The 20,875-nt window shown below is 35.1% G+C and overlaps 6 protein-coding genes and 4 non-coding genes across 11 annotated transcripts; 6 read left to right on the forward strand and 4 right to left on the reverse strand.

The window, feature by feature from the left end:
- Positions 1 to 1,321: 1,321 nt before the first annotated feature.
- D1022.16 lies at positions 1,322 to 1,418 on the forward strand. Its single transcript, NR_051324.1, has one exon. It is a non-coding gene; the product is annotated as an Unclassified non-coding RNA D1022.16 (non-coding RNA).
- Positions 1,419 to 1,921: 503 nt separating this feature from the next.
- Positions 1,922 to 3,498, reverse strand: D1022.9 (uncharacterized protein). Of its 2 annotated transcripts, NM_001026877.4 has the most exons (7): positions 3,408 to 3,498; positions 3,167 to 3,263; positions 2,887 to 3,120; positions 2,632 to 2,812; positions 2,251 to 2,587; positions 2,032 to 2,197; positions 1,922 to 1,978 (listed from the first exon to the last, which is right to left on the reverse strand). In NM_001026877.4, exons 1-6 carry the CDS (start codon positions 3,452 to 3,454, stop codon positions 2,035 to 2,037), a joined length of 1,059 nt encoding a protein of 352 aa, NP_001022048.2. In that variant the 5' UTR covers positions 3,455 to 3,498; the 3' UTR covers positions 1,922 to 1,978; positions 2,032 to 2,034. The 2 variants fall into 2 exon arrangements, 1 of the variants encoding a protein (NP_001022048.2); NR_131413.1 differs by lacking the exons at positions 1,922 to 1,978; positions 3,408 to 3,498 and having other exon boundaries at positions 2,035 to 2,197.
- A 1,561-nt stretch (positions 3,499 to 5,059) lies between these two features.
- On the reverse strand, positions 5,060 to 7,492 carry nas-23 (Zinc metalloproteinase nas-23). Its single transcript, NM_001027110.3, has 10 exons — positions 7,365 to 7,492; positions 7,217 to 7,306; positions 7,089 to 7,168; positions 6,878 to 7,044; positions 6,341 to 6,740; positions 6,106 to 6,300; positions 5,887 to 6,052; positions 5,566 to 5,800; positions 5,394 to 5,518; positions 5,060 to 5,347 (listed from the first exon to the last, which is right to left on the reverse strand). Exons 1-10 carry the CDS (start codon positions 7,434 to 7,436, stop codon positions 5,264 to 5,266), a joined length of 1,614 nt encoding a protein of 537 aa, NP_001022281.1. The 5' UTR covers positions 7,437 to 7,492; the 3' UTR covers positions 5,060 to 5,263.
- Positions 7,493 to 7,593: 101 nt separating this feature from the next.
- Positions 7,594 to 7,654, forward strand: R10H1.8. The gene has a single exon (NR_051325.1). It is a non-coding gene; the product is annotated as an Unclassified non-coding RNA R10H1.8 (non-coding RNA).
- Positions 7,655 to 8,247: 593 nt separating this feature from the next.
- Positions 8,248 to 9,971, forward strand: R10H1.1 (uncharacterized protein). Its single transcript, NM_063167.13, has 5 exons — positions 8,248 to 8,545; positions 8,593 to 8,662; positions 8,720 to 8,842; positions 9,339 to 9,528; positions 9,829 to 9,971. Exons 1-5 carry the CDS (start codon positions 8,503 to 8,505, stop codon positions 9,886 to 9,888), a joined length of 486 nt encoding a protein of 161 aa, NP_495568.3. The 5' UTR covers positions 8,248 to 8,502; the 3' UTR covers positions 9,889 to 9,971.
- A 68-nt stretch (positions 9,972 to 10,039) lies between these two features.
- Positions 10,040 to 11,162, forward strand: spi-1 (Serine protease inhibitor 1 protein). The gene is made up of 3 exons (NM_182250.4): positions 10,040 to 10,258; positions 10,341 to 10,428; positions 10,894 to 11,162. The coding sequence occupies exons 1-3, from the start codon at positions 10,223 to 10,225 to the stop codon at positions 11,070 to 11,072; spliced, it is 303 nt and encodes a 100-aa protein (NP_872050.1). The 5' UTR covers positions 10,040 to 10,222; the 3' UTR covers positions 11,073 to 11,162.
- Positions 11,077 to 13,283, reverse strand: srab-14 (Serpentine receptor class alpha/beta-14). Its single transcript, NM_001027109.4, has 9 exons — positions 13,233 to 13,283; positions 12,876 to 12,965; positions 12,462 to 12,643; positions 12,247 to 12,415; positions 11,994 to 12,198; positions 11,696 to 11,781; positions 11,547 to 11,650; positions 11,373 to 11,504; positions 11,077 to 11,330 (listed from the first exon to the last, which is right to left on the reverse strand). Exons 1-9 carry the CDS (start codon positions 13,266 to 13,268, stop codon positions 11,165 to 11,167), a joined length of 1,170 nt encoding a protein of 389 aa, NP_001022280.2. The 5' UTR covers positions 13,269 to 13,283; the 3' UTR covers positions 11,077 to 11,164.
- Positions 13,284 to 13,913: 630 nt separating this feature from the next.
- Positions 13,914 to 13,967, forward strand: R10H1.7. The gene has a single exon (NR_051326.1). It is a non-coding gene; the product is annotated as an Unclassified non-coding RNA R10H1.7 (non-coding RNA).
- On the reverse strand, positions 13,914 to 13,967 carry R10H1.6. The gene has a single exon (NR_051327.1). It is a non-coding gene; the product is annotated as an Unclassified non-coding RNA R10H1.6 (non-coding RNA).
- Positions 13,968 to 19,097: 5,130 nt separating this feature from the next.
- C28F5.1 (uncharacterized protein) lies at positions 19,098 to 20,715 on the forward strand. Its single transcript, NM_063170.3, has 5 exons — positions 19,098 to 19,168; positions 19,418 to 19,560; positions 19,681 to 19,809; positions 19,991 to 20,134; positions 20,305 to 20,715. Exons 1-5 carry the CDS (start codon positions 19,144 to 19,146, stop codon positions 20,386 to 20,388), a joined length of 525 nt encoding a protein of 174 aa, NP_495571.2. The 5' UTR covers positions 19,098 to 19,143; the 3' UTR covers positions 20,389 to 20,715.
- Positions 20,716 to 20,875: the final 160 nt, after the last annotated feature.

Below are 20,875 nucleotides of genomic sequence, written 5' to 3' on the forward strand. Positions count from 1 at the left end.
TGATGAGATTGAATGACCTTTGTGGCCATCAGATGAGTTTTCATATATCGGTTGTAGTAAAAGAAGCTCTATGTGTAGAAGACGTAGACAAATTGATAAAGTTTTGGGCGTTATAGAGAGAGGAAAGCAAGAAAATATGATAAATTGGAAAGGAAGACTAGGGTGGTTGATATGATAAACATAAAAAAAGGAACTCACAACCGATGGCTCGAATAGAGACCGACTTTAAACATTGCAAGATCATCAATAATTGATTTGTTTTAAAAATAAACTGGTTCGAATTGCAACAAGCTGAAATATTCAAAAATCGTCTACAAAAGTGGTCATCAGAAATAATATTAAAATTTAATCAAGATTAAAGGCGTATCGCAAATGGGAAAATTGTTTGAAGCCACTTTTGAAATCATTTACTATATATAAAGCGCTTATTCTGTGTGTCCATAGTTTGTAGTCAATGTAGTCTTTGTAGTCTGTGAAGTTTTGGCTTCTGTGGGGATAGTGAGTTGGGGTTAGTGTAGGGATATATCGGGGTACTGTAGTGGTACAATAGTGGTACGGTAGGAATACTGTAGGGTTACGGTAGTTTCAGAAAAATAAGTTTTCAGCCCCAGAAGTCGGGGGCGCGCCGGAGGTGCGGTCCACGGCTGGTTATTTTATATACTGCTAAAAATTTTAGATTTCAAAAAATGTGCAGCCGAGGTTTTGTTAAATTGTCAAATAGCTTTGGAAATCAACCAAAAAAATTGGATTTTTGGATCTGGATTTCTCTAAAATTCAAAATTTTCGAAAATTTGACAACTTGCCAAACCCTCAACTGCACACTTTGAAACCTTTAAATTTTTTGGAGTGGTTTCAGCCATTTTGGACTATTGTAAATAAGTTTTTAAAAATCCCCATTGGCTTTACTTCACTTTTAAATAGTTGCAAAGAAATTATCCCAAAAACATATCAGCTAAAGGAATTATAAAGTTTAAAAAAGTTTTCCTAGATATTGATGAAAACAAAACTTGTTCTGACAAACTTCTTATAACTAGATTAACCCTATTCTGTCCAAATAACAACCTAGCCATTTCCAAATAAAAATTAATAAATCCAGAATTGACTTCTTGCCTGACAATATCGAATTTCCAACAAAAATTGGGCATAAAGAAAACGAAGAAAGAGACTATGTCGATTTGAACTCTACGAATTTCCGATTTCCGGAAATTCTCTCAAATTGCAAATTGCAAAGTGCAAACACATGGACAAATGTAGCAATTTGTGAGAAGATTGGATTAGAATCTAAGGTGGTAATTCGACAAGTCATATCGCCCGTCAGGGAGCACATCATTTACAATTCTAAAAAGGGAAACGACACTTCCGTCTCTTTTCTCTCTCATCCTACTCCAAATGTTAATTTCCTTTCTGAATACCTTTAACGAAGACGACGACGTTCTTTCCCCACTCATTCATCCCTCTTTTCAGAATATTTACACACAAAATATAAAAGTGTGAGTGATCGGAGAAAAAGTGTGGAAATGGAATAGAAGAGGGTACTTTGAGCACTCATCCCTCCCACCCAAAAATCGCTGTCCGCCAGCTTTTCTAATCTTTTCTCAATGGCCTCCTCAAGCCGTCTTTTGTGTTGGATTATCGAAGAAAAAAGTGGGCAACATCAGACCGAAGCCAAAACAGAAAGAATTAAAATTATTCTGGAGCAATCTAAAACAAGAAACAGCCGTGCTCTCCAAGAAACTTTTCCCCGGGCGTGCTCAAAACCTCTAGCATTAGTAATTGGATTGGTGGCCGGAGGGTGTCAAAAAATGACGTGGCAAAGTGTTATTGAGATACGAAAGTGCTAAGAGATATGTATGGAAATGAGAATCAATGGCTTCTTGTTTTTTCTTGTTATTTCTAAGAAAAAAAAACTGGAATCAAACGACAATCTTTATCTAACATGAGTTCACTTCATTTACTGACCTTCTCGACTCCATGTTCTCTGAAAGTTCAACTATTAGATTGCATGATTCTGGAGATGTTTCAAGAATAAACCAACTATTTTCTGTTAAGGGCTGCTTCTGCATCGTCATTCTTCGATTTCTTTCCTCCTCTCTTCTTCAGAAACTCCTTTGGTTGTCGTGGTGCATCATTCGAACGTTCATATCGATTCCAAACTAATTTCTCATCTCTTCTCGGAAATTGTGAATGATCTTTGACTCTGAAGAAACTCACTGTTTTATTGAAAATAACAAATTTTACTCCGAAAATTACCTGCGACAGATTAAAAGCAGAACAATGATAGTTCCACCGAGGAATGCGGCAAGCATGATAAAACCGATGATTCCACTGATCATTCCAAATTTAGCATTATCCTGATCTTGTTGAATTTCAAATTGATGTGTCGTGTAGCCTTTATCAATTACATGTGTTCCATCTGCGAATGGTTCCCCATCTTCAGTAATGATGGCAGTATGTACCCATTCATCTCGTCTTCCCCAATCTTCATTCTTTCTGAGAACTGGTGGTGTTGTCAGAGCATCAGCAAGTGGTGGCGCATTATGAAAAACTGTGATGTAGTTGTAAAGGTAGAAATTTGGATTTTCCTCTTCTGAAATAGATATTTTTGTGTTTGAATAAATTAATAAAAATCACCTTGATAAAGGTCATCCGACATTAAGACCAAACAACGCAAATTATCTTCGTAATTATTGTTAGTGGCCTTGTCGATTTTGACTGACAACTTATGCTGATTAATGAACATTTCAGCGTCAGCAATAGCTGCAGGAGTTCGAGCAACATATGGTTTTTCGTGCGAAAATCTTGCCAGCATCAACTGAAAAACCAAGCTTAGTTCTTTAAATACAATTTTATGTCTGTTATAAATTCATTCATATTTTATAAACTTACAGGCCAATATTGTGGAGAATTGCAATAAGTGAAATTACAAACACAAACAATCCAATTATGTTGAAAGTAGCATCTATTATCTTTTAAAGTTTTTGGAACAGTTCCTTCAACAGCTCCAAACTTCACTTGTCCCTTGAAATTCAAAGAACAGTCTGAAATTTTTTTCACGTGCAACGGAGTTGGCATTGAGCTTGAGAAGAAGCTAACATAGCATGGTGCACTTATTGAATCTTTCTAAAAAATGTTTGATTGTGGATTATGGAGGCAATTCAAAACTAACATAATTGAGATCCTGAACTCTTCGATATTCTTTTGAAGTCGTGGTAAATGAATCTTCTGGTCTGAATTCGTTGTTTGCACAGAATGTTTCAGCCAAACTAGAATATAATGAAATTTCTTATTGTCAACAGAACTTGAAAAAGGATTTTACGATTTATTAGATTCTCAGCCAACAATATTTTGAATGATAACAATTTTTCGTCAACTCCATTATCTGTGAAAAAAAACGAAGATTAACTTACATGCCAGGAATGCAAATTGCAAGAGTTTGAAAGAAAATCAATTTCATGATGTTTAACTTCAAATACTGATTCAATAAAAAATACTTCCGGCAAATGAAAAGAAATTTGGAATAATTCTGGTTCACGTGAATGTATATCAATAAGAGTTAATGTTGTATTAAACTTCAAACATACAAAGTATTAAATTTAAAGTTTATTTTTAGAAGTTCAGAATTACGTTTTGATACCTATTAGAATTTGAAAATGGCTCGAGAATAATATATCAGTCGGTTTTCGGTGATGAGAAGAAAAATATGATGAGCAAAACAGAAAAGAGGACATAATCCGTGAACGGTTGCAAAAAGGATTGAAATGACTCAAAATGGCAAATCGAACCAACTTCGCCTTTAATCCCTTCAGAGGGACCTCGAAAAAAGCTTTTTTGCTCACTGCCCGGTGCACAACTTTTACCATTGAGTATTATTATATGGCTCAATGGTTTTGTGCCTTTTCAGTGGTCCCACTAATCTCTTTTTCCTCTTTTATTTTCTTTGCTTTCTTTTCAATGACAAAAAGTATAAGAATAAAACATAAAAGCAAAAGAAACATGTTCATAAACAGTGACGACTACCTGGATGAGAATAAATGAAAAGAGGAAGATGAAGTACTGAAAACTAAAGAAAATGGAGAAAGCGCATAAATCAGAGAGACGCAGAATTTCATTCAACTGCTCGCTCATGCATTTTGAGTGCCGTTTTGTGACAAGTTACCCTTCTAATCGGCGTGACATTTCGGTCAGCCATGGATTCAAAAATCACAGAAAAATACATGAGAAGCTTTAGATTCTTGACGTTCAGAGCTTAAAATTTCGAACTCACCAATTTTTTTCCAAAAAATATGTAGTTAGAATGTAGTTGAAGAATACTTTTCGACAATGAAAATGCTTTCTTTTTTTGAAAAGCACAACTACGAAAAAATGTCACTAAAAAGTTTAATCAATGTTAAAATTTGAAAAAAAAAACGGACTGCTTAGAGAAAACTGGGACTTTGATATATGGAAAGCGAGGCAAAGGGATACAAAACTTTTAAAATAACAGTTTTCACTTGTACTTTACTCCTTTTACAAAATTTAATGCAAACGGAATAAATCACTTTGTAAAATTAAAAAAAAATAGAAGAAAAGTCGTGTTATTTGTTCTTAGAAACATGTGGCGGGAAAATTTTTTTAAAATGCTAACTTGAATTAATTCCGGGGGAAGCTAAATGCGGAGTTCTATGAATCGATTTTGGACCCTGGAAATACTAAATTTGTTAAAGAATTTTTCATTGACGAAAGTTTACAAGAAAATGGAACGTGGCGAAAAAAACAAAATATTTACTTTCTCTTGTGTGCTCCCCCTGCATGCGACGTTTTTAATCAGAACGGAAGAATGTAGACCTCCTCGTTTTTCTCCTCACCAGTTTTGTTGTTTATAAATTTATTCACCGCGCGCGAATATAGATGTACAAAGTGGGAGGAGCTTCACTTGAGAGGGTTAGTACGGGGTAGATGGACCCATCCGTTTGTCTTTCCGTAATTCCAATAAGTTTCTTTTGGGGTCTGATAGAATGGTATGAGCTGGCACTTGAGAGAAAATATTGAGAGAGAATGTACTTGAAAAACAATCAGAATTTATTTGAAAAACTATAAGGGGACTCTACGAGAATACTACCTTTGAAAAATTAATATTTTTATGAATTCAAGAAAATATACAAATTCAAATTGACAACTAAGATCCTAAAAACATAATTTAATAGTATTATAAGTTATGTAAATATAAAAATAATTTTAAAATAAATAGTTTGCAGAAATTCTACATTAAATACAAACAAATAAATTAAATATCCGCAGTATTTTCATCAATGAATTCACTTCTCACCAATGTTTCAAAATCTTCCTGATTCACGTTATCCGATTGAATCTGAATTTAATATAGTTTTTTAAAGAGAATAAAATAGTTGTCTTACATGATATTCTTTCCTGATTGCTTCACTATCAATAGAATTATCTTGGTATTTTTCCAATAAAAATGGATTTACCCCAATCGATGTCGCATTCCCATCTTTTGGACTACGATTTTGAGGACCATCAACTAGAAAATTTATGGTAATTTTCTGTGAAAATTGAAAAATAATCTACCTGTGGAATATCTTAGCTGTACAAATGCTTGAGCTTTTCCAGCCACTAGCATCAAAGGAACAGTATTTCCTTGAGATATCAATGTTTGAGGCTTTTGAAGTTTACAGCAAAATCTTGCACCAGTAACAGTTTTATCTTCATACATTTTGAGCTCAACACCTTCTTCATAACATCCTTGAACACAATTTCCAATCACAGAATCGACAATGATAACAATACGTTTTCCAGGTGGTGCCTGAAAGCAAAAGATATTACGTCGGAAAAATAATGATTTCCAGAAGAAGGCCAGAATAAAGTTTCAAATATACTTCGTTTCATTACCTCAATATGATAATTGCACTTCCTAATTCCTTTTGCATTTTTATTTGGCTTTATATTTGCCGTAAATTTTCTCTGCGTCTCTCCAGCAACCAAAACTCCAGTACATTTGGCCGGACTCGAAGCCTCAATACCTTTACAATCGCTTCCTCCGTAGCCAGGTGGGCACCTACATGTATAATCTATAGTTTCCATAAAAATTGAGGTTTTTATGACACTTACACACAAATTTTACAGTTTTTCGGATGTTGATAGCCACCATTGAGACAAGTTATCTTATTTTTACAATTCTTTTCACAATTATAGTGTCTATTGATTTTGGCAACATCAATGAACGATGGACCACGGAATTGTCCCATTGTGTTTTGCATATTGACATCTTTTGCAATAATTGAGTTACCTCCATCGAGGGAAAACCTGTAAAAAACGCATATTTTTGAATTTTACTTTTACTCACTCTGTTGGTCTATAATGCATCACACTTCCAATGTCATATTTCTGACCATAAGTTTCCATATTCTTCTTTCCAACCACAGCAAAATCATAAAAATTCGTCTGTGCAATTCTGGACTTCACTATTTGTACATAGTTATCTCTGTCATATCTCGATTGCTCGTGGAAAAGTCCGAGTGCGTGAGCTATTTCATGTGATGTTATTCCGAACATCTCACAACCTGTTCCAATATTCAAAATCTGTGCTCCTTGAGCTTCATCTCTTCCTACAGTACTCCAACATCCTTCTTCTTGACCCGACATTAGCAGATAAACTTTTTCAGATGTTCGTTTTTTGAAAGCTACACATGTGTGTTTCTCCCAGAATGCCATTGCGGCAACAAGTGAAGAGCGTGATTTTGCAGCTGAAAAGGTTAGTTTGATAATTTTGGATGGTTCAAAGTTTTAAGGTTTTTTTTGTAATTTGGATACAAAAAGGCTACTCTTTAGATTAATTATGTAACGTGAACATTGAAGTATAGGAAATATCAGAAAAACTTACATAATGAACCGTGAAGTTCAAATGGTACATTTGGTAACCATATAGTTTTTGGATACATTGCATTTCGAAATGCAGTTCTCTTTGTTCTTGAATGGTCAAGTTGTTCTCGAACAATATTTGAAAGATGTTCGAATGATAAGTGAATATCTCCTTGGAATAACAAATCTCTGCAAATTAAATGAAGATTTCTTGAAATTTCACACGCTCCTACCGTTTAGATCTATTCAGATCTGAGATACTGCTGAGTCTATCGGTATATTCGTGTTTTGGAAGAGAAACTCCGGCAGAATCCTAAAACATTTAACATTATTTTTTAGTACTGAAAGTTTCCGTACATACCGCGGCAATATCAGGCGTGTCAAGTGCAGTAAGCGTAGAGAGAATGTCTTTGAGCTTGAATTGTTGAAAGGGATTAACAAGATCTGATAACTGAAAAATGTTTTTAGAAATATATATTCATAAAAACAGTTTATGATTGAAATCATACCTTTGGGATTTTGGGCAAGTTGACTCCATATATTCCAATTGAACCCGCCAGAACTAGAATGAGAAAACGCATTTCTGAATAAACCTCAAATCTCTATTCAAACTGACGATTACTTGGGATTGCAACGTCTGAATCGAAATCTTTTAATAACACGCAACATTAATTGAATTGGGTACAAAATAACACCCGATTTATTTAAAGAAGAAAAAAGTCAACGAGGAACGATGTAAATGAAACTAAAAAGATCAGCATCGAATGTATAGTAATGTCTAGTGAAGGCGTAAAAGTGGTGAATAAGTGATGACAGCTTTTTCTTCTTGTCTGATTGATTTGATTCGAATTGTTGTAAAGACCATCTGCCATCTGAACTTGTCGAGGTGTGACGTACCAAAGTCCAGTCAAAGTGAAACGTGATTATCAGATCTGAAAAAAAGCGGAGGGTATATGATTTCGCGCTTTTTTAGTGGGATATGTTTTGGATCAATTCAAAATTAAATAACGCCAGCATCTTTTCTTGGGGCGGCTATGGTTGTTTTCTAATAATATTGAAAACAGCTCTAAAAAGTATTTGAAAAAAGGTTTTAAAATTATGTTTAAAAAAAGGGTCGCCGATGAAAAAGCTGCACGGGGTTAAAAAAAGTTTTCCAAAAAATAAATGTATTTTGTATTTTATTTTTTCTGTACACCAAGTACAGTCATCCCTTCCCATGCTCCAAAGCCACATCTGCTCGATTTTTCATTACCTACATAATACTTGTTACGTTAAATAATTTTATTCAGTTTTGACTGCCTTCATTCAATTCAAATATTTGCTCACCAATCCCTAGCTTCAAACGTTCTCTTATCAATTTCCGCCTCTCAATTAAACCCTTCACTGTTCAACCAGTTGTACTTTTCAAATGAAAATTCTTATCATTTCATAGTGAAAGCCTCTTCCAACCTATCTGTCCGTCAGGTGTTCTTTCAATCGATTTCGACCCAGATATTATTTCTAAAGCTTTCTTGTTCTACCTACGTCTCTTGTTATATTACGTTTCCCGCATGAATCATCCGGTCTTCACATAGTTTTATTCGGTATTTTATTTGCATTTCAAAGGTGAATCAATCTGTGCACTCAACATTTCTAATATTACAAAAAATGTCAAAACAACAGGAACAGGATACCCCAAGCTTTGGGGAAAGTAAGAGCAATTTTCGAAATTCTGTATTAATTTTGAGAAAATTTCAGTTCGTCAGCGGCTTCAAGCTGGTGAAGATTTTGATTTAGCACATCGGCTGCAAGAAAGGGAATATGAGATGTAAGAGTAATTACGTGGGCGCCTTTAAATTTCACTTTTAATTTGATAATTCGACAGGTACTACAATCATAATCGTAATGTGAATGGAACGATAGTGGGTGATAGAAAGAAGACGAGAGAGGAACAGATTGCTGAAGATGAACATGCAGCTTCATTGAGACGGCTAGGACATGCCGAAAGGTATTTCATATATTCGAATTAAGAAAACTTGAAGAGTCTTCTAAGCAAAACGGTACATTATTTTATGATTCAAAATTTACATAACATTGAAACAACTTTTAAAAAAAATTTATTTGAACCATGCAGCTTCATTGAGACGGTTGAGACATGCTGCAAGGTATTTTTATATTCGAATTAGGAAAACTTATCGAATCTTCAAGAAAAACGGTTAATTATTTTATGCTTCAAAATTGACAACAACTTTAGAAAAATTGAAACATTTATTTGAACGCAAATATAACTTTAAGATTAATTTGAATGAGCAAATATCATCAGATCTTTACGATAATTTTCAATTAAAAATTAAACAATTGAACTGTCCAATGAATATTTGTTTCCTCTCAAGCGGATTGCACTGCGGATTTAGCAGTAAAATAATGTGTTATTCTTTTTTTTTTGAAACTAATAAAATTGAAAACACAATTTCGTCCCAATGACGGTATTTTACTATTTACAGAAGCATGTCAGATGAAGAATATGCAAGACAATTACAAGAAGAAATGGATCGATTGGATGCATCAATTCAAATGGATAAAGAAGCTCAATTGAGAGAAGATGCAAGAATGGCATGGCTACTGCAACAAGAATCTTCAGCTACTCCTGCTCCATCAAGACATTCTGGAGATTTGATTTCATTCGAGGATCAGGTACTAAATACCACAACTTATGTGACTGAAGTCCAATACAATAACATGGCTAACCGTTTTCTAGGTTTGTGCATGTAATTAGAAGCTTACTTATTTTATCACCTTCACAGAAGAGCAACCATCCCCATCACCAACACAATCACAGCTAATCACTCTGTCACCGACTAACCCATTTTTCAATGACGTTGAAGAGTACTACTCACAGCAACATCAGAATTAGTGAAGTGTGTTCTTTGGCTAAAAACCATGCAACAACTAGAATTTTAATATAATCTACAGAACGCTTGTTTTTGTTTTTAGCCACAACAGTCATCCAACACAACAACATCATCATCTTGTCAATCGGCTAATAACTCATAAATCATGTCAACTTTCGCTTTCATTGGTCACTGATATGCGCTCTTTTCAATGTGTAATTTCTTTAATGAACACATATTCTTGTTGGTTTTGCAAAAGTACTTTTAAAAAGGGAAATGAAAATAAGGTCAATGTGTGTTGACTAACTGCATCTAGGTTCTTTATTGCGAGGAAAAACACAAATGACCACCGACAAGAACAACCAGGAGGGAGGTATCTAGACACAGGTCAAGTGACAAATATAAGAGGCGATGGTGGGGTATTTAAGAATGACCGAGACTGGTCCGACCTCCGATATTCTGGTCATTTGTCCACTTCCTACTTGCCAGTCAACATCATGAAACATCTTCTCATTGTGTCTCTCGTTTTCGTGGTTAGTTTATTGTTATGGTCATTAATTTATATTAACAAACAGAAACAACTTTCTTTTTTTTCCATATAATTCTTGTTTTAAGACTATCATCTGGAAAATAGAATGTGAAACTGATATGTATGATGATTCATCAATTGTTAAAACAGAGGAAACTGAGGAAGTGAAGCCATGTGAGTTTGTTTTTCATTAAAGCTGCAATAACAAAACAATCTTGAAAACAATATCTTCACGAAATAATATCTATACTTTGCGATATGTGCGTAATTCTACAGTCAGCAGTAGTCACTGCTATGAGGTTTCTGATGAGCACATCGAAAATTAACTTTGTAAAATTAAGATAGTTGGAAAGCCAAACGTTAGACTGAAACTCTGGTGGTTGAGCTACGATGAATGCATCTGAGCTAAGATTATGTTACTCGGTAATATGATGCTGAAAGATATGAAAAATACGATCGCGAATTTTTCATGACATTCTTTTTTTTGATCCATCGCCAAAACAGTAAAAACAAACCGCGAATGAAAAAATGAAGGAAAGAGCCCAGCCTATCAGGTAGATCAAAAATATATTCTCTGAGAAAATTGCGATTGAACTTTTCGGTTATTGTAGAACTGATGTCAACTTCACTTTTTTTCAGGTGGATTAAATGAAGTTTGGATGGTTTGTTCATCATGTGAAGAAGAATGTGGTAAAACACCTCAACCATGTCCAAGAATCTGCCAACCGGCACGTTGTCAATGTCCAGCACACAAAGGATACCGAAGAGATGGTCAAGGAAATTGCATTTTCTGTCATGATTCTGTACCAAAGCTTTAAAAAGTAGAGATTTAAAATTTCATATTTCTATTTTCAAATTGTAATTATCAAATTCGAAAAACCCGTTATTATCATGAAGGCAATATTCTTTTTCACTTTTTCCACATCTCGTTGAGCAAATCAAAATGTGTATTTGATTCTTTTTCCAATTGACGACTCGGTCGACTTGTAATGATTTTATGTAAGGGAGGAGGATCGGCAGGTAACATTTCACTTGTCTCTGGCGATTCTGGATTGAACAAGAATGGTAGAGCCCTTCTAAAAAAGATACAACATTTACAAAAACATTTAAAATTTTACCTAGACGCCAGCCGAAGTTGCTTATTTTGAACGACTGCAACAATTGGAAATACAACTGCGTATATGGGAATCACGAGTAATACAACTTCCGAGAACGGTGCAAATCCCACAATAAGACGTTCATCAGCATACCTTAATTTGTATTTTCAAGATGGAAACTTTTATTTTAAATACCTATATATTATTGCAAAAGCTAACATAGACCCAAGACCAATGAACCCGAGAATTGCATGAACTGTGATAGAAGGAATTAAAATTTTCATGATTCTCACATTTTCCTGCAAATATAAATTTTTTAAATTAAAATGAAACAAAATATTCACCTGTAATTGATATCTTTCAGACAATGAATGCATTGCTTTGTTCACAAATTCGTTCACTTGTCTTCGTTGATTTGATTGAAGAAGTACTGAAAGTTAGAAAACTGAAGATGTAGGGTTTTTGGATACATCGCAAAAATCATGTTTTGGCGGGTTTCAATTTAATTTGAGAAATGTTTGTGAAGTTGGATTTTTTTTAATAGGAAGCTTCTTATTTCTTCCAAAATTTTTCCAATATGATTTGTAAGCATTTCTCTAATAGAAGAGATTTGCAGATCACCCACATTTTTAAAAGACTTACAGACAAAATAAACCAGTGTGGCAACTTCCAAGGCTGACATAAAACACAATGAGAAAACTGAAGTTCTTGGATGAGACACGTATGCTGTACAGTAATGCACGTATCCAGGATCAGATCGAAGAAGAACTGAGAATACTGCAACTATGATACAAACAAACCATTGTCCTGTGACTAAGACAAGTCCTACTACTCGAGAACCGTTTGCCTAAAACATTTAAATCAAGAATTATAGAACTTTTTTTTTAAAGTTCACCTCATAAGTTTTATACTTCAAAGTTGCAATTGTTCGCTCAATTGCCAAAACAATAATTCCACAAAGTGTTGCATAAATGGATAAAACAACTGGAAACCTGAGAATTGCACATTTTCGAGCTTCATACATAGAATCACAAGCATTGTCTGCTGTCAAAGTGAGTGCCAAACTGAAAATCCAAGAAGAAAAGTCTTGAAAAAAGCTTCACGACTCACTGGTAGAATGCAATAAAATCAAGTTGAAGGCACGCAATGAGTGCTGCAAATGCGAGAGATGCAAGCGATATTCGAAGATTTCGATGCAAATTTCTTGATGATGAGTTTAAAAGTACGTAGATAAAGAGAGATGATGATATGGCTCCAAATGTGCAGAAGAATATGTGCACGAGACGGATCGTCTAAATAGGTTTTTTGAAATTAACAAAGCGTAACAAGTATTTGTACAAATGTTTTTTTTTCAAATTTTAAATGTTAAATGCTTTTCATAATAATTCTCTTTTCTTATTTTTTATCATTCCAATTAGCCTGTTGATATGAAAATATTAAATTTAAAAAGTTAACCTGCAGTTTGGCAGCAGACACGCGTCTTCTAAGAAGTCTTTTCAATTTAGTAAAACATATTATTTTTACCTGCATAAAAGAATTCGTTGTTGCATGAAATGCAATCTGACAATCATCTTCTGTGTAATTCTGAATTGAGACAGAATGTGAGATTAGTGCCTGAAATGAAGTTACATTTCAGAAAATAGAAAACTGAAAAGTTCTCAGAGTGGTTGAATTTGAGCTTAAAAGGCAAGAGAATCGCTAATTGAGTCTGGATGCACTTCCTCTTATCTCGTCATTTTCTAAAAAGATGTTTCGTTGAACTTGAGATGGCAAACTTGAACGTTTGGTAAATCGATTATACATATGTGTATCGACAATTTTCTTGGAAAAATCAAACACTACCCAACATTGCACATTTTTGAAAATTTGGAAAAAAGTTACCTTTCTGGCAGTTTTAACAAAATCATCAGATGGCATGTGTTTTGTCTGAAAATTCGGGGTAAAATGAGAGCGAAAAGAAAAAACGAGGAAAAGGAGATGAGAACCAAAAACGTGCGAAGAGTGGATTATGCAAATGGAGACTTCCGGAGGAGTGACTAGACAAACTATTACGGAAAAAGGATAGAAATAGGCCAGAATAGGGGCTCTTAACACATTTTCAAAAGATCAGAAAATATGCTAAGTTTCAGTGGTTCGGATCTGTGACTTGAAATACTTATTAATTGAAAATTAATTTAAAAAGGGAATTCCAAAAAATCTTCTTTCAATAATTCAGATTAATAATTCAGAAACTGTTCTTTATTTCTATTCATATAGGACTAAAATGTTTGAATTTAAAATAGCCACAGTCTTATGAATCACTAACTAGCACCCTTCTGCTCTATTTCCGCATGACTTAAATGAAATATGGTTGTTTATCAAGCAAAGATATAGTAAGAAGGTTATAAGCAATTTATTATGCGCAACACGGAGAAGAGAACCCATATGAAGAAAAATGCTAATGGAAATAAATAAATGGTTCCTTTCCTGATGATAGAAAGGGAGTATATATTAAAGTAAAAGAGACACAAAAAAGCACACTTCTTGTTGTAGAGAGTGCTGAAGCATGGCCAAAAACAGAAAGAAAAAGAAGAAGAAGAACAAACACTATTTCAGTATGTAACCGAGCAGATTGAGCCCTTCTCTCAGAAAATAGGAGACGAAAAAAATGGAAGAGGGGTGGAGAGACTCGTGGGAATTTTCTGCTGGGTTGCCCCACGAGATTCTCATTTGTTTCCATTAGCAACTTTAATGAAATTAAATTCAATAAAAATGTTCTTGAATTATAGTTAATGTGAGTAGGCACTTTAATCGGCTGCCAATTAATACATTATAAATTGTTGGGCGGCAAGAATAATACAGGAAGCATGACATCCTGACAAAACAGTATAAAAATCAGCTAAATATGTATTCTATCGAAAACTCGGCAGTTGCGGCTGCAAAATTTCATTCAGTTTTTCAAGAAGTCACAAAAGACTTTTGAAAAGTTCGATGAATTGCCTGATAGCTAATTCAAATTATTTCATTATAATAAAAACACTTTTCTAAATTCAAAAATGCTTTATGTGGAAATCACAGTGTTTCTGAAATACATCCAAAAAAGAACAAAAGGACACACATATTTGCTCTCACTGCTCAAATAATAATTGGTTCAGATTAGATTTTCATTTTTGATTCTTTCATTTTTTTGCCTGTAACTGAATCTGTTTTTTTAAATTGAAAACGGAGCACTTCTCTTAACACATTATTTGCGAAAAATGATACATCTCGGAACAGGAAAGCAGTGACAAAAAAAGAAATAAGTGAAAATCGTGGGGGGCAAGAGAGGGCGGTGAGTGAGTCGTAAATACATAGTTTGCGGGTCCACAAGCTTTTTCTTTTTTTTTCTTTCTCCGAAAAAAAAGGGATAAGAAAATAGAATATGAGACTCGCAGCTTATGACCTTCATTTTTGGAAAGATAAATACGGAAATATTTAAAATATATACTTTTAATGGGGATAATTTCAATAATTTTTCTTTAGAAACCGTGTTTTGATGCTTTTTATTAGTTCAAATTTTGTAAAAATATAATGAAATTTTGTTTTTACGCGAAATAGTTTAGAGCTGCAGTACCATTTTGAAAATAAATAATTTTAGAGGAACTATTGTTTGAGTGGAGAAAATTATGATTTTGATTTCACATGCTCAGAACAGTCCAAGATTATGAAAAACAACAGAACATCTCTGGGAAACTGTGGAAGAAGGAAGAATCGAAATTGAAAAATGAAACAAAATTAGCCAATTTTTATTTGAAATTGAAATTCAAACAGGGAGATTTATAAGATCTGAAAACTCGCGTTCGATGCATTTCATTCTAGCTCAATTGCAAAAAATTTAAGGCACAGAGAAAGATATAATTAAAATTGTTATATTTGAGAATTAAAAAAGAATTAAATTAATTTTCTCCCACAAGAGAAATAGAAGATAAAAAATAAGGGATTAAATGAGTGAACGAGTGAGATAGAAGAAGAAAAAGGAAAGCAGGAGTTGTTGTTTAATTTTTAAAGAATTATTTTTAATCGTTGATGTGCAGAATATAAAAATGAGCTTTTGTCTTCCTTCTAGATACTTCTAGTATGGATTCACAAACAAAAAATAGGATCAGTGGTTTCAGAAGGCGCACTTTCAGAATTTATTATGTACATAACATATGTAACACAAAACATTCTGAAAGGAGGGCTCTCAACAAATTGGTCTTTTTGAAGTGTTTTGTAGCGGAAATCAGAAGACCAAAGCATTTGATGAGATTGTTTTGGGAATCTGGAATATTTAGGCGTTAAGTATACAACGTTGCAACCGAAATAGAAGTAAGCAGATGCAGAGGAAACAGAGTTTCATGGAGGAAAGAGTTACTCATTTCAATCTCTGTCACATTTCATTACTTAATTCAACAATTAATTCAACAGACCAAAAAGACGGTGCGTATTCTTTCAAAATAATCTGGATAGAAAATATCGTTGCTTGACTTGGGATAATTGATTCAATTGCCACCTATTGTTTCTTTATCTTCGTCACGCTGAAATTTCTCCTTGTAATAAACATATATTTTATTCACTTCTGTCCAGGAGAGTAATTTATATACAGTGCGCGGAAATCAATACGAAACAAACGCTAAAGAGTAGCTGAGATCAGTGGCTACAAGAAAAACCGTGAAGTTTTTCAAACAAACTTCTGAAAAACGAGGCAATGGTTACTATGGAAAGTTGCCATTTAACATACAGTGTGGGAAAGTTCTATAGGACCCCCCCTAATTTGAAGGTTTGAGGAACTTCCGAAAATTTTTTTGAAAAACTGCTAATGCCATTCGTTTTTAAATTGAAAAAAACCTATATACATTTTTTTCCAGAAGTTTATCTCAAAAACTGAGGTCGCGCTGGAAAAAACGTCAAAATCCAGTGTGAAACTTCTATAGGACCCCCCGTTTTTTTTCACGATTTTTACTAAAATCAACAGATTTTGGAATTTTTGACAAAGCTCAAATCAAGTTTGAGTTAGAAATGAGTTCAGATAAGCAGTTTTGACTTTAAAAAATTAATACGAAATGTTCTCGTGGGATCTCCAGACTGGTTCTGATTCTTCCGATCTTTGATGTTCAAGTCTGTTTCAAGCTTCCTGGTGCTCTCGGTAATGCCAAAACTTGATAAACTCTCTTTAACAAGTTCCTACTAAAATTCCTAGCACACACACCATAAACATTTTTACGCCATCCCCAAGAAACCAGTCAGAAACAGCGTATTAACAAGTTGCAGTTATTTTTGATCAACAACAGAACATTCATATACTAAAATCAAGAAAGGATCAATAGTTAATCGGGTTTCCTTGTGTGCGGATGATCTCAAACAGTCTGTCCTCCATTGATCTGACCAAACTTTTCAGCTGGTTGTCCGGAATAGACTTCCAAGCGTCGAGAATTCCTTGCTTCAACGATGCAACTGTTGGGTAAGTCTTGTTCTGAGCATACACGATACGGACAAGAATCCCCCACAAATTTTCGATTGGATTGAGATCAGGACTTCGAGCTGGCCAATCAAGAAGGTTGATCTTCTTGAGCTTGAAATAGTCGCGGGTTGAGTTGCTCACATGGATTGTCGCATTATCCTGCTGAAATCTAAAGTCTTTTCTGGAGTAGTGACGAAGATATTTGGAGAGCTCCAGTTCCAAGACGTTCTGATAGTCAGTGCTGTTCATCTTGCTACTGACGAACTGTATCTCAAGCTTCTTCTTCTCCGTGAACGCTCCCCAAACCATCACCGTTCCTCCTCCAAAATTACGTCTCGAAAAAACCATTGGTTCCTTGCGCAAATCGCGCCAATAGTAGCGGCAACCGTCAGGCCCATCGAGATTGAATTTCTTTTCATCGGAGAAGACAACCTAAAACAATGATCCTAATTATTCACTCTTGCTTTTTTAAATTCTCACTTTACTCCAATTCGTTCCCATATTGTTCTTAGCAAATTCCAATCGCTTGAGTTTATGGTCTGCAGAGAGTAACGGAGCAGGGCGAAGTTTCTGACGAACGATTACACCAGATCGTTTGATGACATTGAGGATGGTCCTTTTTGAAGCAGACAATTGAAGCTCATTGCGAATATCTCTTGCCGTCTTACAGGAGTTGGAGGCAGCACGAATCACATTTCGTTCGTCACGCACGGAGAGAGCTTTGCGACGAGGAGCTCTTTTAGATGTACCGTAGCTCACCGGATCCTTCAGATACACGCGAATACAGTGTCGAGAACGGGAAATTTTCCTACTCATTTCATGCAGGGACACATTGAGCAATTTCATAACATCCAGCTGAGCGCGTTCAGTGTCCGAAAGGGCAGATCCTCGAGGCATTGCAAGTTAGACTGCTTTCGAAGTAAGCTTTCCAGCCTCTATATGTGTGCCACAACACATGCCACAATTCCACATTTAATAATTCACGCAAAAAATAGTAAATAACATCTGTGAGGGACAATTTAACTTGAAATATTGGTCCCATGGAACCTTGTAATCAAAGAAAAACGATTTGATTCCTGATAAGCCTTCCATTGTTTCCTGCTGCATATTTTGCCAAATCAGCTTGACTACACAGTCGAAACATCTAAAGTGTGTGCTAGGAATTTTAGTAGGAACTTGTTAAAGAGAGTTTATCAAGTTTTGGCATTACCGAGAGCACCAGGAAGCTTGAAACAGACTTGAACATCAAAGATCGGAAGAATCAGAACCAGTCTGGAGATCCCACGAGAACATTTCGTATTAATTTTTTAAAGTCAAAACTGCTTATCTGAACTCATTTCTAACTCAAACTTGATTTGAGCTTTGTCAAAAATTCCAAAATCTGTTGATTTTAGTAAAAATCGTGAAAAAAAACGGGGGGTCCTATAGAAGTTTCACACTGGATTTTGACGTTTTTTCCAGCGCGACCTCAGTTTTTGAGATAAACTTCTGGAAAAAAATGTATATAGGTTTTTTTCAATTTAAAAACGAACGGCATTAGCAGTTTTTCGAAAAAATTTTCGGAAGTTCCTCAAACCTTCAAATTAGGGGGGGTCCTATAGAACTTTCCCACACTGTACGTATGCAATTATGCCCAAAAAATTTGGACCGGCAATTACCGTTTTGCCGTTTCCCGAATGCCGCGCATGTCTGATCAACAATGAGCGCAAAACACATCTCATATTCGCGATGGAATCACAATGCGAGTCATCATGTGCAAATCATGTTGTGCTCCTTTTCATCCACGCGAGTTTTACGCAAGAAGCTATATGCGCACATCACATTTTAACTGTGGTTTTGAATTGTCCTACACTCCAGAGAAGACCGACACTGTTGAACCAACAAATGTGGATAAAGATTTCAGACTAAGCAATCAATATTCATCACTAGTTCAAGCGAGTGTGACTACATTGCACATGCCAAAAATATGAACTTGTATCAGAATACAAGAGGTTCGATTCGACCTATGCATTTCGCAAGTCTACATTTGAAGCCGTCTGTATCAGTTTCAACGTCACAAAATTATAATAAATATGAAAAACTGCGTGGCGTGTTTGCACAGAATTCGAATTCAAAAATTACAGATGATTTTTCAGAGTCTGTGCATGCACACCACGCAGATATATTATTTTGAATTTAAATAATTATATTTTTGTTAACATTATTTTTATCGACGTGACCGATGACAAGATCAAGATAATAAAGAAAGTTGTTATTGAACTGAACCCTTTTATTGATTTTCTCTTCATTTCGGTTTTGTGTAAACTGTTTGTCGAAGTTTGCCCGCTCTACGAAATGTCGTTGACTAATTCAGGTTCAGGTTAGTTCAATACATGAATAGAGCTGTTATGGGGTACGAGAGGGGGCGTCCCAAGGATTTTTGAGAGCTTTTTCCGGCGTCGGAAACTGGAACCCCAAAATCAAATCGAAGCGATATCTATAATATTAATCCGAATTGATTTTGGGGCTCCAGTTTCCGACAATGGGTACGCCAGATAACGCTCTCAAAAATTGAGGGGGGGGGGGGGGGGGAATCTCCAATGTGATCATATATTTTTGCACATTTCAGATAATCTGATTATCTTGCCGACCTTGCCAGAGGGATTCGCGTACTGTTTGGAGACCTCCCAATCAGCACCATCCGAGCCAGCAACTAATTTCGTATTTAGATTGAACATCTTCGCAACCCGAACCACTGGAAGTGATGTAAAAGTAAGGCTTCCCTTCAATTCAGTTACTCTTTGAGAATTTGTGTGTCAATGAAAAAACTGATAAGAAACGAACATAATATTACAAAGTCTGAAAATTATATCAACAAATGTTGGATTTTAGGTGGAAGATGGTTCCAGTGAGAACATGGTGCAGGTTCCAGGAATCGCCCCAAATGTAGAAGCCGAGACTCCAATTGTCAACGGAACTGTTGTGAAGCATGAGTCCTCGGTTGCATCAGTAGACGAAAGAGTGAGCTTTTGGTTAGAAAAAACGGTCTATTTTCGGTATTTTGTAAAAACGGATCAGATTTTAAATGTCAAACTTTAATTCAGTCACTCTTTAACAATTTGTGTGTCAATGAAAAAACTGATAACAAACTTGCATAATATTACAAAGTCTGAAAATTATATCAACAAATGTTGTATTTCAGGTTGAAAGTGGTTCCGGTGAGGACATGGCCGAGGCTCCAGGAATTCTCCCAAGTGTAAAAATCGAAGCTCCAATTGCCAACGGAGTTGTTTTGAAGAATGAGCCCATGATTCGCGTCCAGAACAATCCGATTCCCGACGAAAGTGTGAGTTTCTTGGTTAGAACAAAAACTCTCTATTTCCGGTATTTTGTAAAAACGGATCAGATTTTAATCGTCAGTCTTAATGAAAGTTTAAAAAAATCTATTTAGAAAAACATTTAAATATCAAGTTTTCCGTATTATTCAGGATTAATTTTATTTCGTACTGTTTTCAGATTGACGTCAAGACATTTGTGCTCTGTGACTTTAAAACGAGAGATCGTGATAAATATTCTGAGAGGACTGCTTCATTACTGTAAATATGCAATTAAAAAGAAAAACACTAGTACAACGAGAATTCAACTTTTCATTATTACCGATACAGAGTGTAGTTAGAGAGTGACAGACATTCGGGACCCAAAGGGGTGGGGCGCAAAAGAGACTATTTGTGTCGATTCACGAAATGATGACAACGAGGAAAACTCTGTAAATCGACCCAAATCGTCTATTCCTTTGGGTCTCGAATGTCTGTCACTCTCTAACTATCTTCACTCTCTGTACCGGTAATAGTTCAATAACATGACTGTCAAGAAACAACGCTTAAAAAATTTGTAAATTTTGAATGAATAATGAACAGATGGTTAACAGATATTCAACCTTTTGTCTTGAAAGGGATAAAGATTTTCAAACAGTTCACCTGAAAATACCACTTCACCTTCTCCCGTTTTCATGTGATTACTATCTGAGGATTCTGAGGATTGATGGTTGAGGTCAATTGAGTTCTTTTCCCGTCGAACTGGAGATAAT

Source organism: Caenorhabditis elegans, chromosome II (genome assembly GCF_000002985.6).
Source record: "Caenorhabditis elegans chromosome II".
In the NCBI taxonomy this organism is placed as follows: domain Eukaryota; kingdom Metazoa; phylum Nematoda; class Chromadorea; order Rhabditida; family Rhabditidae; genus Caenorhabditis; species Caenorhabditis elegans.

Bases quoted from the DNA above. Each gene is read 5' to 3' on its own strand.
- spi-1 (NM_182250.4), top strand. From the start codon at position 10,223: ATGAAACATCTTCTCATTGTGTCTCTCGTTTTCGTG. The intron at 10,259-10,340 runs GTTAGTTTATTG...TCTTGTTTTAAG, and splicing joins TTGTGTCTCTCGTTTTCGTG to ACTATCATCTGGAAAATAGA. The intron at 10,429-10,893 runs GTGAGTTTGTTT...ACTTTTTTTCAG, and splicing joins AACTGAGGAAGTGAAGCCAT to GTGGATTAAATGAAGTTTGG.
- D1022.9 (NM_001026877.4), bottom strand. From the start codon at position 3,454: ATGAAATTGATTTTCTTTCAAACTCTTGCAATTTGCATTCCTGGCAT. The intron at 2,813-2,886 runs GTAAGTTTATAA...TTGGTTTTTCAG, and splicing joins ATTCTCCACAATATTGGCCT to TTGATGCTGGCAAGATTTTC. The intron at 2,588-2,631 runs GTGATTTTTATT...TATCTATTTCAG, and splicing joins GTCGGATGACCTTTATCAAG to AAGAGGAAAATCCAAATTTC.
- R10H1.1 (NM_063167.13), top strand. From the start codon at position 8,503: ATGTCAAAACAACAGGAACAGGATACCCCAAGCTTTGGGGAAA. The intron at 8,546-8,592 runs GTAAGAGCAATT...AGAAAATTTCAG, and splicing joins TACCCCAAGCTTTGGGGAAA to TTCGTCAGCGGCTTCAAGCT. The intron at 8,663-8,719 runs GTAAGAGTAATT...ATAATTCGACAG, and splicing joins CAAGAAAGGGAATATGAGAT to GTACTACAATCATAATCGTA.
- srab-14 (NM_001027109.4), bottom strand. From the start codon at position 13,268: ATGCCATCTGATGATTTTGTTAAAACTGCCAGAAAG. The intron at 12,644-12,875 runs GTAAAAATAATA...AAACCTATTTAG, and splicing joins CAACGAATTCTTTTATGCAG to ACGATCCGTCTCGTGCACAT. The intron at 11,505-11,546 runs GTATTTAAAATA...ATACAAATTAAG, and splicing joins GCTTTTGCAATAATATATAG to GTATGCTGATGAACGTCTTA.
- C28F5.1 (NM_063170.3), top strand. From the start codon at position 19,144: ATGTCGTTGACTAATTCAGGTTCAG. The intron at 19,169-19,417 runs GTTAGTTCAATA...TGCACATTTCAG, and splicing joins GTTGACTAATTCAGGTTCAG to ATAATCTGATTATCTTGCCG. The intron at 19,810-19,990 runs GTGAGCTTTTGG...GTTGTATTTCAG, and splicing joins TTGCATCAGTAGACGAAAGA to GTTGAAAGTGGTTCCGGTGA.
- nas-23 (NM_001027110.3), bottom strand. From the start codon at position 7,436: ATGCGTTTTCTCATTCTAGTTCTGGCGGGTTCAATTGGAATATATGGA. The intron at 7,045-7,088 runs GTAGGAGCGTGT...TTTAATTTGCAG, and splicing joins GATCTGAATAGATCTAAACG to AGATTTGTTATTCCAAGGAG. The intron at 5,519-5,565 runs GTAGATTATTTT...TAAATTTTCTAG, and splicing joins ACAGCTAAGATATTCCACAG to TTGATGGTCCTCAAAATCGT.